General features: G+C 38.4%; 1 protein-coding gene across 2 annotated transcripts in view; it reads left to right on the top strand.

Annotated features, from left to right (window-relative positions):
• Positions 1 to 296: 296 nt before the first annotated feature.
• The window catches only part of LOC128667034 (H-2 class I histocompatibility antigen, Q9 alpha chain), a 448,039-nt gene continuing 432,282 nt past the window's right edge, over positions 297 to 16,053 (top strand). For both annotated transcript variants that reach the window (XM_053721897.1, XM_053721896.1), the window contains exon 1: positions 297 to 399. In XM_053721897.1, coding sequence (XP_053577872.1) covers positions 348 to 399 — 52 coding nt within the window. In that variant the 5' untranslated portion in view covers positions 297 to 347. The remainder of the gene's footprint in view (positions 400 to 16,053) is intronic.

Below are 16,053 nucleotides of genomic sequence, written 5' to 3'. Positions count from 1 at the left end.
ATACACAAACACAGATATTGTGTAAGAATACAGTGAGGATAAATATAATGTACAATAGATATAAATACACAAACACACAGATATTGTGTATAAATAACGTTACTATACAAATAGCTGCTGTTTTTCTCTTTTACTTTCAATCTCACAGCTCTTGCTAACTTTTTAACTTGTTTCTGCTTGGTAACTAGTGACCTGTCTCTTGTTAATTTTCCCATTGGCTAGAAGCTCATTGACTCTCCAATCAGCACAGATATTGTGCGGGGAATGCCCTGTCAGTCAGGTCTGTGTTTGCTGCCTTATCACACAGAGACTTTGTTCCTGACTGCATCACATAAACATTTGGGAAAATGTGTCACCTCCTCCTACTGCTCATTCTGGGGGTGTCTGGGGGTCACTGTGGTGAGTATATGGGAGAGGGTCACTGTGCTGTTATGTATAGAGTGTAAGCTCTGCAGGTCAGGGCCTCTCCTGCCTTATGGTGTCAGTCACTGCTTATTGTCACTGTGAGATCTATATTATCCCTGTATGATATGTCTGTGTGAGTATGTGAGGAGAGGGTCACTGTGCTATGTTATGTATAGAGTGTAAGCTCTGCAGGTCAGGGCCTCTCCTGCCTTATGGTGTCAGTCACTTACTGCTTATTGTCACTGTGAGATCTATATTATCCCTGTATGATAAGTCTGTGTGAGTATGTGAGGAGAGGGTCACTGTGCTATGTTATGTATGTATAGAGTGTAAGCTCTGCAGGTCAGGGTCTCTCCGGCCTTATGGTGTCAGTCACTGCTTATTGTCACTGTGAGATCTATATTATCCCTGTATGATAAGTCTGTGTGAGTATGTGAGGAGAGGGTCACTGTGCTATGTATGTATAGAGTGTAAGCTCTGCAGGTCAGGGCCTCTCCTGCCTTATGGTGTCAGTCACTGCTTATTGTCACTGTGAGATCTATATTATCCCTGTATGATAAGTCTGTGTGAGTATGTGAGGAGAGGGTCACTGTGCTATGTTATGTATAGAGTGTAAGCTCTGCAGGTCAGGGCCTCTCCTGCCTTATGGTGTCAGTCACTTACTGCTTATTGTCACTGTGAGATCTATATTATCCCTGTATGATGTCTGTGTGAGTATGTGAGGAGAGGGTCACTGTGCTATGTTATGTATAGAGTGTAAGCTCTGCAGGTCAGGGTCTCTCCTGCCTTATGCTGTCAGTCACTGCATATTGTCACTGTGAGATCTATATTATCCCTGTATGATAAGTCTGTGTGAGTATGTGAGGAGAGGGTCACTGTGCTATGTTATGTATGTATAGAGTGTAAGCTCTGCAGGTCAGGGTCTCACCTGCCTTATGGTGTCAGTCACTGCTTATTGTCACTGTGAGATCTATATTATCCCTGTATGATAAGTCTGTGTGAGTATGTGAGGAGAGGGTCACTGTGCTATGTTATGTATGTATAGAGTGTAAGCTCTGCAGGTCAGGGCCTCTCCTGCCTTATGGTGTCAGTCACTGCTTATTGTCACTGTGAGATCTATATTATCCCTGTATGATAAGTCTGTGTGAGTATGTGAGGAGAGGGTCACTGTGCTATGTATGTATAGAGTGTAAGCTCTGAAGGTCAGGGCCTCTCCTGCCTTATGGTGTCACTCACTGCTTATTGTCACTGTAAGATCTATATTATCCCTGTATGATAAGTCTGTGTGAGTATGTGAGGAGAGGGTCACTGTGCTATGTTATGTATAGAATGTAAGCTCTGCAGGTCAGAGCCTCTCCTGCCTTATGGTGTCAGTCACTGCTTATTGTCACTGTTAGATCTATATTATCCCTGTATGATGTCTGTGTGAGTATGTGAGGAGAGGGTCACTGTGCTATGTTATGTATGTATAGAGTGTAAGCTCTGCAGGTCAGGGCCTCTCCTGCCTTATGGTGTCAGTCACTGCTTATTGTCACTGTAAGATCTATATTATCCCTGTATGATAAGTCTGTGTGAGTATGTGAGGAGAGGGTCACTGTGCTATGTTATGTATAGAATGTAAGCTCTGCAGGTCAGAGCCTCTCCTGCCTTATGGTGTCAGTCACTGCTTATTGTCACTGTTAGATCTATATTATCCCTGTATGATGTCTGTGTGAGTATGTGAGGAGAGGGTCACTGTGCTATGTTATGTATGTATAGAGTGTAAGCTCTGCAGGTCAGGGCCTCTCCTGCCTTATGGTGTCAGTCACTGCTTATTGTCACTGTGAGATCTATATTATCCCTGTATGATAAGTCTGTGTGAGTATGTGAGGAGAGGGTCACTGTGCTATGTTATGTATAGAGTGTAAGCTCTGCAGGTCAGGGCCTCTCCTGCCTTATGGTGTCAGTCACTTGCTGCTTATTGTCACTGTGAGATCTATATTATCCCTGTATGATAAGTCTGTGTGAGTATGTGAGGAGAGGGTCACTGTGCTATGTTATGTATAGAGTGTAAGCTCTGCAGGTCAGGGCCTCTCCTGCCTTATGGTGTCAGTCACTTGCTGCTTATTGTCACTGTGAGATCTTTATTATCCCTGTATGATAAGTCTGTGTGAGTATGTGAGGAGAGGGTCACTGTGCTATGTTATGTATGCATAGAGTGTAAGCTCTGCAGGTCAGGGCCACTATGAATTTCTGGTTATGTTAACATAAAGGGACAGTATACTGTAAAATTTGTTTACCCTTAATGTGCTTTCAATGACTTGATATACCAGCAACAGAATATAAAATTTATAAGAAATTGCTTATTTTGGTTTATTTTTTTATATGAAATCGCTGTTTTTATTCTTTGACCAGAGTAAGTGTTGTGTAAACAGTTATACTAGAGCTGCTGTCTAGCTGCAAGTTAAAAAAAAAAAAAAAAACCAGCATCAGTAGTGCTGAGGTTATGCTTTGCTGTGATCTCATGAGATTTAATAGAACTTGCCTGATGCACACTCCCTTGCAAGTCCTGGGACAAGCATCCTGATTGGCTGATTAAAGTGTGAATACTTATGAAATTTGAGGTAAAATATCTTCCTTTTTACATAGAGATTTTCAGGTAATATTTTCTAGTCAGCTTTTTACAGCTGTGCTGCATCACTTTCATGTGCTTTAGTGTTTAATGATTTTTGTCTGGTCATTAGCTATTAATACGGCTGCGGAAAAAGGTAACACCACTGTTTGTTTTGTACTCGCCATATTGTGACAGAGGAAGGTTTAAGTAAATGAGAGCTGAACAAGTGTAATTTATATTCATACCGAGACCATCAGCGACTTTCAGCTTCTCATTAGTTGTTATTAAAGGGATATGAAACCTAAAATGTTTAGTTCATGATTCACCTAGAGAGGGTCCTTTTAAACATTTCATTTTACTTCTCTTATCTAATTCACTTTGTTCTCTTGCTATCATTTGTTAAAAAGAATACCTAGGTAGGCTCAGGAGCAGCAAAGCACTACTGGGAAATAGCTGCTGATTGGTGGCTGCACTTATATGTCTCTTGTCAGTGGCTTACTTGATGTGTTGAGCTAGCTCCCAGTAGTGCGTTGCTGCTCCTTCAACAAAGGACACCAAGAGAACATAGCAAAATTGATAATAGAAGCAAATGGGAAAGTTGTTTAAGATTTTATGCTCTATCTGAATCTTTGTGGGTTTCATGTCCCTTTAAAGGAGCATTATAGTGTTACAATGACCTGCTCTAAGTAACACAGTCTGATATGTGAAGTGTCTAAGGGCTCAATGATTGAAAGCTCTCTGGGCTGGTGAGATTATTAATGAATGCTCGCCAGTCCTTCTTTTTCCCTGGTGGAATGATCTAAAGCCATTTTTTACCCTGAAAACAGGGCGTCTCGCTAAGGGGCGTATACTGCATTTTCATATGAAATGTGCACAACAAAATTCCTATTTTAAACATTATACAAAACAAATATTTGAACCATTTACACAAAAATAAGCAGGGAAAAATTGTATTGTTAAATCGTAACAAAATTCTTCACCAAAAATCGTATGTTAACAAAAAAGTAAAATTAGTATGTAATTTACACATGAATAAATCAAATTAAATATGCACAGCATAAATCGTAATTGTAGTAAACTGGATGTGCAAAAATCACACAGAAATTTGAATTTATAAATACAAAATGCAAAGCGTAATTGTTGTTTTTTCGTAAAATGGGCTGAACATGGGCGTTCCATGGGCGTATATGAAAATGTCTCACTAATCCCAGCGTAATTCTATAAAGATTTTCGCACTGCAGATATCACAGTTTTTTCTTGCCAACTAAAAGGTGGCAGCTTTTGTCAACACAATACGAACACTTATAACCTCAATAGAAAAACAAATGCATACGAACATATAGGCGAATGTAAGATGCTATAAGCAGAAAGCAGCGTAATGTGAGTTATATTGGCTGCAGGATTTTAATTTTAAAGTGCTCCCTGCTAACTTCGCAATAAGGAGCGAAGTTTCCCTATCCAGCGAGCTCCAATACTTTTAATAGGAGCCATCTCGCAACTCGCAGGGACTGCCCCTTTTTTACGATCATTGCACCGGGGCAGCCCTGCGAGTGTCAGCGAGAAAAAGAAGGTTTGAGCTGGCGAAGATTATATCATCGAGCTCTAAGTGTTGGTGAATAACCTAAAAGGAAGGTTGCTGGAATTGACTTTTTTCTTTTACCTCTGGCCAGAGATGAACTTTATTTATGAATTTTATCTATGTATTTAACATGATGAATTTTATCGAAGAAGTTTTATGAATCAAATCAGCAATTGATCTCTTCTATATTTTATGCTTTTATATTAAATATTTTTCAGTGGATATAGTTTTTAAGTGCATATATTCTACAAAAATACATTCTACATAATCATCTATTAACAATCTATATAACTATTCACTAAAGTTTTGTGCACTATAATTATTTGTTCATTAAAATAACTGTTTATGCTCAATCAATATATTATCTATAAGTGTTTGGTATAATTCTTATATAATAAGGAAAATCCATTACCATAATTATTTAAAAACTTTAAGACTGTATACCCCTTTAATTGGGTTATAGAGGCGCTCCTTAAATAATTATTTTTAATACGGATTTTGTTATCCCAAATTTGAGTTTTTTTTGTTTTTTTTAAGGTGTTTAGTTTGATCCTTTCTATTAAGTGAATACTCTCTTTTTTACGCTTCTAAGCCTACCTACCTGCTATTTAACAAAGGATACAAAGAGTACAAAGTAAATATGATAATACCAGTAAATTGGAATTATTTTTCTAAACAAATGTATGCTGTATCTGAATCATGAAAGAAAAGGATTAGGTTCCATGTCCCTTTAAGTACTGTAGTGTCTGTAGTGTAACGTATGCTCAGGTTACTTGTTAGCATAAGCATTGTAATGTATCCCATGAATGTATTAAACTTTGTATAGCGCTGCGTAATATGGTGGCACTTTATAGGTATCACAGAAAAGTTCCAACGAAGCGAGTTCAGACAAAACAAAAAATGTATTTAATGAATTATACATCCATATAGTATAAAATCAAGAGCAGGAGACATGGCCTTACGCGTTTCGCTGGGTGCCGCCTTACTCATAGATCTCTGTCTCCACACCTGTACACCTGCTTATAAAGGTATCATAGCAACTACATAGGTAACAAAGATCCTACCCCTTAATTATTAAGAGACATTTAAAGATACGTATGATCTATATACCTTCATCATAATTTAATTATAAAGTTTATGCACTTATAGCAGTTTATTTTATTTATAGGTAACTGATCATAATAATAATTTACTATAACAATAGCGCCCTCTTCTGTTGTAAAATCACTGTCAATAATAAGTAGTGACCATATCAAATGGCTTTTGATGATACATAAATGAATATAAATATAAAACATTTGCTGTATGTAAATGTGTAAGTCATATTGTGTAGTTAAATGCTTTATATATGACAGTCACATAAAATAATATAACAAATGTCATTCTCTTGGCTCACAGGATTTGTTTATATATAAAACAACACTGTGCAGTTTGTTAGTTGTTTTTGTAGGGAAATAGTTCACTTTAAAGCTGTGAAATGATTTAAAAAGGAAGTGCAGGTTTGTGCACAAAGTGTTTATAAGCACAGATTGCTGAGTAGCTCTAGCACAGGGGGGTTATTCTGTGTAGCGGCTCTCCCTATACCAGCACTTTGTTACTTTACCCTAAACACACCCAGCATCGCTCCTCCTTATATGAAACATGCGCCTCTCTTGCACTTAAAGGACCAGTAAACAGAGTAAATTTGCATAATCAACAAATGCAAGATAACAAGACAATACAATAGCATTTACTCTTAATTTCAAATGAGAAGTAGATTTTTTTTCTAACAAATTTCAAAGTTATGTAAATTTCCACTCCCCCTGTACCATGTGATAGCAATCAGCCAATCACAAATGCATATACATATAGTCTGAGTTCTTGCACATGCTCAGTAGGAGCTGGTGACTCAAAAGGTGTAAATATAAAAAGACTGCACATTGTTTTTAATGGCAGTAAATTGGGAAGTTATTTAAAATTACAGACTGTATCTGAATCATGAAAATTTAATTTGACCTGAGTGTCCCTTTAAAGGGACTTTTTCTTTGTTAAAAATCATATCTAGGTAGGCTCAGGAGCAGCAGTGTGAGCTAGCTGCTGATTGGTGGCTGCAGACATATGCCTCTTGTCATTGTCTCACATGATGTGTTCAGCTAGCTCCCAGTAGTGTATTGCTGCTCCTTCAACAAAGAATACCAAGAGAATTAAGCAAATTTGCTAGTAGAAGTAAATAAGTAAGTTGTGTAAAATTATATTCTGTGTCTGAATCATAAAGGGAAACATTTTGGGTTTCATGCTTATTATTTCTTTACTTTACTGTGTATTTCAACCCTGTAAATAGGTTAAACACAGGGTCATAGTGGCCCCCAGATAAAGGGACGTGTAATTCATCAGAGCGTTTTATAAATACATTAATGTCCCTTTATAACAATGTATTTAATCCATGTAAAATGGTTAATTATATCATTTAAGGGACGTAAATCCCCTTTCATTACTCAGAAAATACAGTTTGTAAAACAACTTTCCAACGCGCTTCTATTATCAAATGTTTTTGTTTTTTTGTTATCCTTTGAAAAGCAGTAAGGGAAGCTCAGGAGCGTGCACGTGTCTTCACCACTATATGGCAGCAGTTTTGCAACAATGTTATTCATTAGCAAGAGCACTAGACATGTGCGTTTTGTTTCGTTCCGAATTTAAATTCGGAGGAATTTGTCAAATTCGGAGATTCGGATCACTTTGAATTTCCGAATTACCATAGCACCGAATCTAACGAATAAATCCGAATTAGTTCGGATTTATTCGTTACATTCGGATGGCCATGGATTACACTAGTATTGTACTGTATATTAGGTTATATCACTCTGCTATGGGTTACACCTAATATTACAGTACATAATACTAGTCTAATACACAGCACATCCCACCTAACACTTACCGAACTTCCGAATTTACTAATCGAACCCGAATCGAATAATCCGAATTTATACGAATCCGAACGAATCCGAAACGAATGCATTCAAATGTATCCGAATTCGAATCGATCTGAAAACGAAATTAGAAAACATCCTAAACGAACCGAAACAGATTTTTTTGCCGCGCACAAGTCTACATTAGATGGCAGCACTATTTCCTGTCACGTAGTGTTTCAGGCATGTGCACGCTATCTATCTAGATATCTCTTCAACAAAGAATATGGACATAAGACTGAAGCAAATTAGAGATTAAAACATTTGTTAAAAAAAATCTATCTGAATCATAAAGAAAAACAATTGTGTTTCATGTCCCTTTAAAGTGAATGTCAATTTTGATGCTAAAGTACCCGGTTTTTAAAAATTAGATTAAAAACAGGGGCACTTTAATTCATCAAAATTTACATTTCACTCCTGTTGTGAATAAAAACGTACCTTTTAATCTTCACAGCAGCTCCAGCTTCCTCCGGTCGTTGCAAAGCCTCTTCCTGGGTCTAAAATGAGGAATCCGGCTTCCTCCAATCACAGTGTTGAATCAGACACTGATTCCCCCGGGGGGAAGCTGTGATTGGAGGATGACCTATCCATCATTTCTAACATCAGAAATGCAACAACCGGAGGAAACTGGAGCTGCTGTGAAGATTAAAAGGTAAGTTTTTTATCACAACAGGAGTGAAATGTAAATTTTGATGAATTAAAGTGCCCCGGTTTTTAATCGAATTTTTAAAAACCGGGCACTTTAGCATCAAAATTGACATTCACTTTAAGCAGTACACTTACTCAGCAATCCAAGCCTGCCCTCCAGTGGACATACTGATGTACTGAAATTATGAATAAATATCACACAATCATCTAATAAATAAGGCAACAAATAAAGATACAGAACAAATAATAAAGGTCCTCTAAAAAATGTACAGAAATATTGCAGACACTTTAGATAATAATAGTGATAATATAAACAGCAATCTGTCACTGTGTGATGCTTTGTATTGGATCATTACCCCCCTTCTATATTTTATGTTCATTATTATAATTTTTTTCAATGTAATGAAACAAAATAGCACAATGTTGTATAAGTTGTGGTATTTGTACTGCATTGATAGCTTAGGAGACTCTGAAAGTAGTGCTGATTGGCTAGGGAGCATATGGAGGGAAATTGAGCAGTGCTGATTGGCTGGGGGCTCATAGAGGGAATTTCAGTAGTGCTGATTGGCTAGGGAGCATATGGAGTGTAATTGAGCAGTGCTGATTGGCTGTGAGTATGGGGAAGGAGCTGACAGGTACTGTAGGAGTGCACCAGTCTGTCCTGAGGTAAATCTGTGAGCAGAAGTGATGTAGCATTTTTATAATGCAGTAATGTAGCAGCCTGGTGATAACATTATATTTACATGGTGCAGGGGACTTATTCATTAATGTGAGAGCATAATTTCTATACAAACACCAAGCAAACAAATCAGCATAAATAAAACACATGAAATACAGAACAAGCTAATTTCTTCAGTTAAAGGGACATAATACTCATCTGCTAAATCACTTGAAACTGACGCAGTATAACTGTAAAAAGCCGACAGGAAAACATCACCTGAGCATCTCTATGTAAAAAAGGAAGATACTTTACCTCACAACTTCCTCAGCTCAGCAGAGTAAGTTCTGTGTAAAAAGTTATACTCAGCTGCTGTCCAGCTGCAGGTAAAAAAAAATAAAAAATGAAGACATGAACTGCAGCCAATCAGCATCAGCAGTGATGAGGTCATGAACTATTTTACTGTGAGCCCATGAGATTTCACTTAACTCTCATGAGATTTCATAGTAAACTTCCTTAAAGGGACATTAAACACTTTGAGATAATAATATAAAATGATAAATCATATATATAGAAAAAACTATGTAATATACTTTCATTATTTATTTTGTACCCTTTTCCTGTAATTCCATTCTGAAATTGTGAGGTTTTTTTTTCTTTTTCAAAATCTGTTTTATTGAGAAATAAGAAAGATACAACACATATACGTAATCATCCAAATCAAATGTGTACAAGGAGAAAATTTAACAAGTACATTTTGAAACAGCATACTTTACGAGTTCTTGGTCAAGAAGTACAATGTCACCTGAACGACTCAGTGAAGAACCTGTAACTAAAAATCGTCACAATATTTAGACTAGAACAAAAGTCAACGATAGATGGACCTTTAAAAAAGTTATGGTCAGAGAAAAAAATTTTGTAGTCTGGTTGAGTAATTGGCATGGTGAGGTGGGTGGAGAGTAGGGGTGGGGGATGAAGAAGAGGGAAGGGGGAGTGAGAAGAAGGAAAAAAAAAGAAAAAAAAAAAAAAAGAAAAAGAGGGGCAGGCGCGCCAACAAATAATTTGGATAGGAAGGCTCTCAGTATATGGGTTAGGTAGGGTTATCCTTATTTATGTAGCCATACGTCCCACACTAGCCAGTAAACTTCCATCTGATCAATCGAGTTATAGAAATGTCTCTCTATATTTGCCATATAGTCAATGACATTCTTGACTTCTCATAAGCTGGGGGGATTGAGGGATTTCCATGATCTAGCTATACAAAGTTTTGTTGCCGTGAAAATGTACACCAACATTCTCTTTGACATCTGCGTTATGTTGTCTCCTAATATATGAAGGAGGGTGCTATTTGGTGAGATCTGATTTGTTAGTTGTAGAGATTTACACAGATCTTCAACTTCTCTCCATAACAAGCAAATTTTTGGGCATTCCCACCAGATATGAAGGTCAGTGCCTTCGTTGCCACATTCGCGCCAGCACATGGGAGAAGATCCTGGGAACATTTTTGATAATTTAACAGGAGTTCTATGCCATTTTAGCAAGACCTTGATATATACTTCAAGCATTGTGACACAATGGATGGTTTTCTTCGTAAGGGATATAGCTTTTTCCCAGTCCTGGTCAGGAATATTAGTTCCTACTTCCCGAATCCAGGCTTTATACTGCCATGGGATACCTTGAGTAAGGTCGGAGAGGAGAAGATTATAGAATAATGTTAGGGGTTTGGGTTGTTTACAGCCTCTATGCCACCCGACTTCCCATGGGGAGAGATTTCTAATAGTATCAACAAGAAATCCCCACGTTTTCAGGAAACTAAGAACTCTTAAGGATTCAAAAGGGAACCAGGATAGAGGTGGTCGGAACCTGATCTCTGGAAGTGACAAATCTAGGGTCCACTGTTGCGTAAAGATCTCCTATAGTACAGAAACCCTTCAAGATCCAATCCTCTGAGTGGATATTTTTGAGATCCCAGAATAGAGCCATCATCCCATGCATTGGCGACGGATGGGGGCGATCAGTACCCTATGTCTCAAGGAATCCCAAATAGTCAAATTGTGCTTCACTACCACATTATGGATACATCTTTGGAGTTTGGTTTTGTTGGAAACCCAGATTAGATCCATTAGACCTAGGTTATCCGGCACCTCTGAGGCCTCTAGGGGGTACCAGCCTTGCCTATCTACCTTGATGCTCCATTCAGAAATTTGGGCTAATCTTGTGGCTTCATAGTAAGTGAAGATATTGGGTGCTGCTATTCCCCCACGAGAGAAGGGTCTGTGTAGTGTGTTGAAGGCAATTCTGGGGGCTTTATTTTGCCATATGTAGTTAGCAAAAAGTTTTTGACTCTGAGATAAGACGGGTTTTGGGACATTGAGTGGAATGCATCTAAATATGTATAGGACCTTCGGGACTAGGGACATTTTTACTGCGGCTACCCTTCCTATCCAAGACAGCTCTTTTAAAAAAGTCCCATTTCTCTATTAAAACTTGGAGATTACGAAATAATATACTGTAATTATCATGGATTATCTGCTCAGGATCTGCACTTAAGAGGATACCTAGATGCTTCAAGTTTTCCTTAGGCCAAGAAAATGAATATAGGGACTGCAGGGATGACAAAGTAGGCTGGTCTATCTGAATGGGGAATCCCTCAGTCTTAGTAAAGTTGATTTTATAGTAGCTAAGTTTACCAAAGTGGTGAATCACATCAAAGACTGCAGGCATGGAGGACAGTGGCTTCGTTAGCATCAGGGTCACGTCATCAGCAAAAAGAACAATCTTCTCTGGAGGGGATATAATCGGCACCCCTACTATCAGGTTAGATTGTCTGATTCTCTGGGCAAATGCTTCCATTGCCAACGCGAAGATGAGCGGAGAGAGAGGGCATCCCTGCCTGGTTCCATTGCTAATAGCAAATTCAGAAGAGCAGAATCCAATCCCCTTCACTTTCGCATACGGAGTGGAGTATAAAGTCTTAACTGCGATGATGAAGGGTTCTGGGAATCCAAAAGCTCGAAGCACCTCCCAAATATATTCCCATCTGACCCTGTCGAAGGCCTTTTCGACGTCTAATGACAGGGCCACCATCGGTACGTCTAGTCTATTAGCCGTAGTAAACACCGAAATCAATCGCCTTGTGTTATCCGGACCTTGTCTGCCTAACGTAAATCCAACCTGGTCATGATGTAATATGGAAGGGAGTAAGTGGATGATTCTATTGGCTATTAGCTTTGAGTAAATCTTGGTATCCAAGTTTATAAGTGAGATAGGGCGGTAATTACCACATATTGTCTGATCTTTCCCCGGTTTAGGAATGGGAATAGTCGTTGCCTCTAAAAATTCCTTTCTTATTACACCCGACTCCCTGATTTCATTAAAAAGGCCCTTTAGGATTTCTAGGAGCTGCGGTTTTAATTACTTGTAAAATGTTCCCGTAAACCCATCAGGGCCTGGGGTTTTATTATTCTGCAACTGTTTTAACACATTTTCGATCTCTCTAGACGAAAACGGATGCAGCAGGGTCTCCGCATCTGCCTCCTTCAATAATGGTAGTTTTAGAGTTTCCAAAAACTCTGAGATATCCTTATGGGGGCTGCGACCGGGCATTCATGATCCTTTATATTGTATAATTTAGCGTAAAATTGTGCGAACATATTACCTATTTCAGCTGGAGTATATGCAGTTTGACCCTCATGAGATAGGACAGAGATGCGTGCTGCTGCTGCCCGCTGTCGTAGCTTTTTCGCTAGAAGCGAGTCAGCTTTATTACTTTTGGAGTACATCAGCTGTCTAAACCGCATGGTTGCTTCCTGAATTCTTTCAGTTTCTCTCTCCCTAATGAGGGATTTAAGTCGTAGAATTTCATTTGAGAGGGCGGGGGTGGGACTGATTTTGTTCAATCTATCTGCTGTCCGTAGGTCGCACATCAATTTCCCTAGGGGCCCTCCTTTGTCTTTTTTAGCTTTAGCTATTTTGCTAATACAAAACCCCCTGATGCATGCCTTAAATGCCCCCCATCTGGTTTGTTGGGAGGTGTCATCTACCGAGTTGTGTCTGAAAAAATCTGTTGTCATTTCTTGAAGTGACCCTAGAAATAGGGGGTCCATCCACATAAATTGTGGAAATTTCCAGCTCGGTCTAGACGTTAGGAAGGTATTACTTGGCATTGTAAAAGTTACTGGGTCATGGTCTGACCACGGACATTGGGATATATAAGCTGTGCGGACTTCATTTAAAGTCCAAGAATCTGTGAAGAAGTAGTCTATCCTGGAATATGATCTGTGTGTCGGGATAGATAAGAATATTCTCTTGTAGAGGGGTTTAAGGAACGCCAGATGTCAAAGAGCTGGTATTGGTATATCAAATCTCGGAACCTTGGGGCAGATGAATTGTTATGTGTATCTCTGATTTCTTGCCCTGGAAACTTCTTATCTAGTTCTGGTTCCCATACTAGGTTAAAATCCCCTCCAATAAGGACTGTACCTTGTTTAATTTGATCAACTAGGGCTAAGGTCTTTCTCAGAAATTTCAACTGTCCCTGGTTGGGAGCATATAGATTGACTAGAGTGTATGTGAGATTATTCAACTGGCATACTATCATGACATATCGTTCCTCTGGATCCTGTTCTGTGTGTAGGCACTTGAAGGAGAGATTTCTATTGATTAGGATCGCGACTCCTCTACTTTTGCCTATATAGGATGCTGTATGAATATAGGGGAAAATCAGTGTTTTAAGCCTCAATACGTCACCCGCAATCCAATGGGTCTCTTGAAGGAATCCAACATCCGTTTTAAGTTTAAGTGATGTCAAATATTTAACAAGAAGACTCCTTTTCGTTGGAGAATTCAGTCCTCTCACGTTTAACGTGGTAAATGTAGGGGGTGGGGATCGCACCATGTTTGGGAAAGGAGGAAAAAAAAAAAAAAAAGGTAGAGAAGGTCAGCTGGGATAGAAAAAATGTAATTATAGTGTAGTAGCCACTCAACCAAGCAATTCAAAAAGAAAAAAAAACAAAAAGATTTAGTGACCAATTACTTCAACATGAGTCATATAGCCAGTAGATAGTCAGATTAGACACTGAATATAGGAAAACAAGCAAAACAATGTGATGACTTGCATGAAAAATAGTACTGAGATGTATCAACTATAGGATGTAATTTCCGTTGCTTAGGGGAGAAGTTAAGGAAGGAAGGGAGGGGATAAGGGATGGGGAGTGGGAATTGGAGATTGGAAATTAGAAATTAGGGGTTAGGGGGGGCGGAGTTCTAAAGAAATAGATCCACCTTAACCTGGTGTTATACTATTGAAGTACCTTTAATGTTGGGAAGGGGCAGGGTGTTAGTATATGGTAAAAATGAGACCTGAGTTATTTTGGAACTCCGGCTATAATATAAAGTAGTGTAATAGTATAAGAATCACTATAAATAATAGTAATAATATATAATATAGAGTAGTAATATATAATATAAAGTAGAATGGTATGATGGGGGCCAATCCCCTGGGGGGCATGATGAAATGATTATAATGATAAGGAACACATCGGTGTCATATGGGGTCTAGAAAGAAGATAGTCACATTGATTAATGTCAGAGGTATAGATTGAGGCCTTGGTTACTAGATCAATGTCTCTGGTCATATCCTCAACTTGATAGTGCCACAGACCATTATGAGGGAGGGGAGGGAAAAAATAGCTGAGCAAATGATCTGAACTGCGTCTAGTAATATGTAATCCTTTAATAAATAATAAAGTTTGTAGGGGTCATTTTGGTCATAATGATATTCAATTTGGCACCCACTCTCACATCCTAGGAAATTTAAGTATGTTTCACCTTATATATCAATTAGCAACTTGGATTAATTTAAGGAGGAGGGAGTATCAGTTGTTGGACAGATGTCTTGATACTATCTGGACTGGGAGTCCTATTGGGGTCTTTTCGGTTATAGTAAGGGTGTGTGGTTTACACGAGACCCGCCCTTAGGTTGTAGATCAACGTGATGATATGTGTAGACATAAAGAACATATGCAAATAAACTTTTGAACAAGGAAGAACAGGCAGTCTGACATTAACAGATAAAAAACACATATGATCTATATAATACTTAGCAGTCAACATTAGAACAATGAAAACAGTATACATTAATGAGCAGTGATCGTATCATTGCTTGCTTCTAGAAGTGTATCTACATTTATTGACCTAAAGGTTTGATTAAAGACTTTTTGGTAATGGTAATAGTAATAAGAGGGTAGGATCCCTATGAAATTCTCTATCAATTTGTTGACAGTTACCATGCTGTGTATGAAAATGTATAACAGGTAGATATAGACGTTTGACTAAGGAAGGAGTACTAGTTATTGATCAGAGGTCTTAATGTTATCTATTACCAATAATATATCCCCTTAAGGGAGAAATGTACGCCACTGTCCAAAGGCCTGTCTATTTTTGGCAATGTATTTACCTTTGCGAGGTAAAAGATTCTATTGGGGTCATTTCGGTGATATTGAGGGGATGGAGTCTACATAAGACCTACCATAAGAATGTAGATCAATGCGGTAATATATGTACGTATAAGTACCAAGTTGCAATAACCTTTTGAACAAAGAAAAGCTATATATCATTGGTCAGTGGCCTTAATATAGTTTATTTCTAGTAACATATCCACCCCCATTAAACTAGAGGTGCAATTAAGGTCATTCCGGACAACTTGAGGAAGTAAAACCTATAGGAGATCCTCCCTAAAAAAAAATTAAACTGATATGGTGTAACAGGTAACCTTGCATCAACAAATAGGAAAAACATTGGAATAAGGAAAACATATACATTACTGATCTGCAGTCTTCCTGTGTTCCACTGCATAACTTGTAAGCTCAGAACCCTAAAACAAATAAAAGTTTAGAGGTCCAGATTGTGGCGTTTAGGGTTTGGGTCTTGCAGTCTCTGTGGAAGAGGGTCCCATTCTTTAGCCGTGGGGCTGAGTCTCTCAGCTCTATATTGGGTTGAAGATAAGGCTCCTTGGGTTTCCAGTAGTGGAGTCTATGCAGAATTGAAAAGTCTGGGGGGGTCTTGAAACCATCTGTCTAAAAGTTCCTTTCCTCCTGGAGGGGTCCTCGAGTGGAATTAGAGAGCCATCTTTATGAATCAAAAGTTTAGTTGGGTATCCCCATATATATTTGACTCCTTTTTTCCGAAGCATAGTTGTAATTTCTCTGAAAGTGCTCCTCTTTTT

Source organism: Bombina bombina, chromosome 7, assembly GCF_027579735.1.
Source record: "Bombina bombina isolate aBomBom1 chromosome 7, aBomBom1.pri, whole genome shotgun sequence".
In the NCBI taxonomy this organism is placed as follows: Eukaryota; Metazoa; Chordata; class Amphibia; order Anura; family Bombinatoridae; genus Bombina; species Bombina bombina.
The sequence above is the reverse complement of the archived record's forward strand: the minus strand, read 5'-3'. Positions and strand labels throughout refer to the sequence as shown.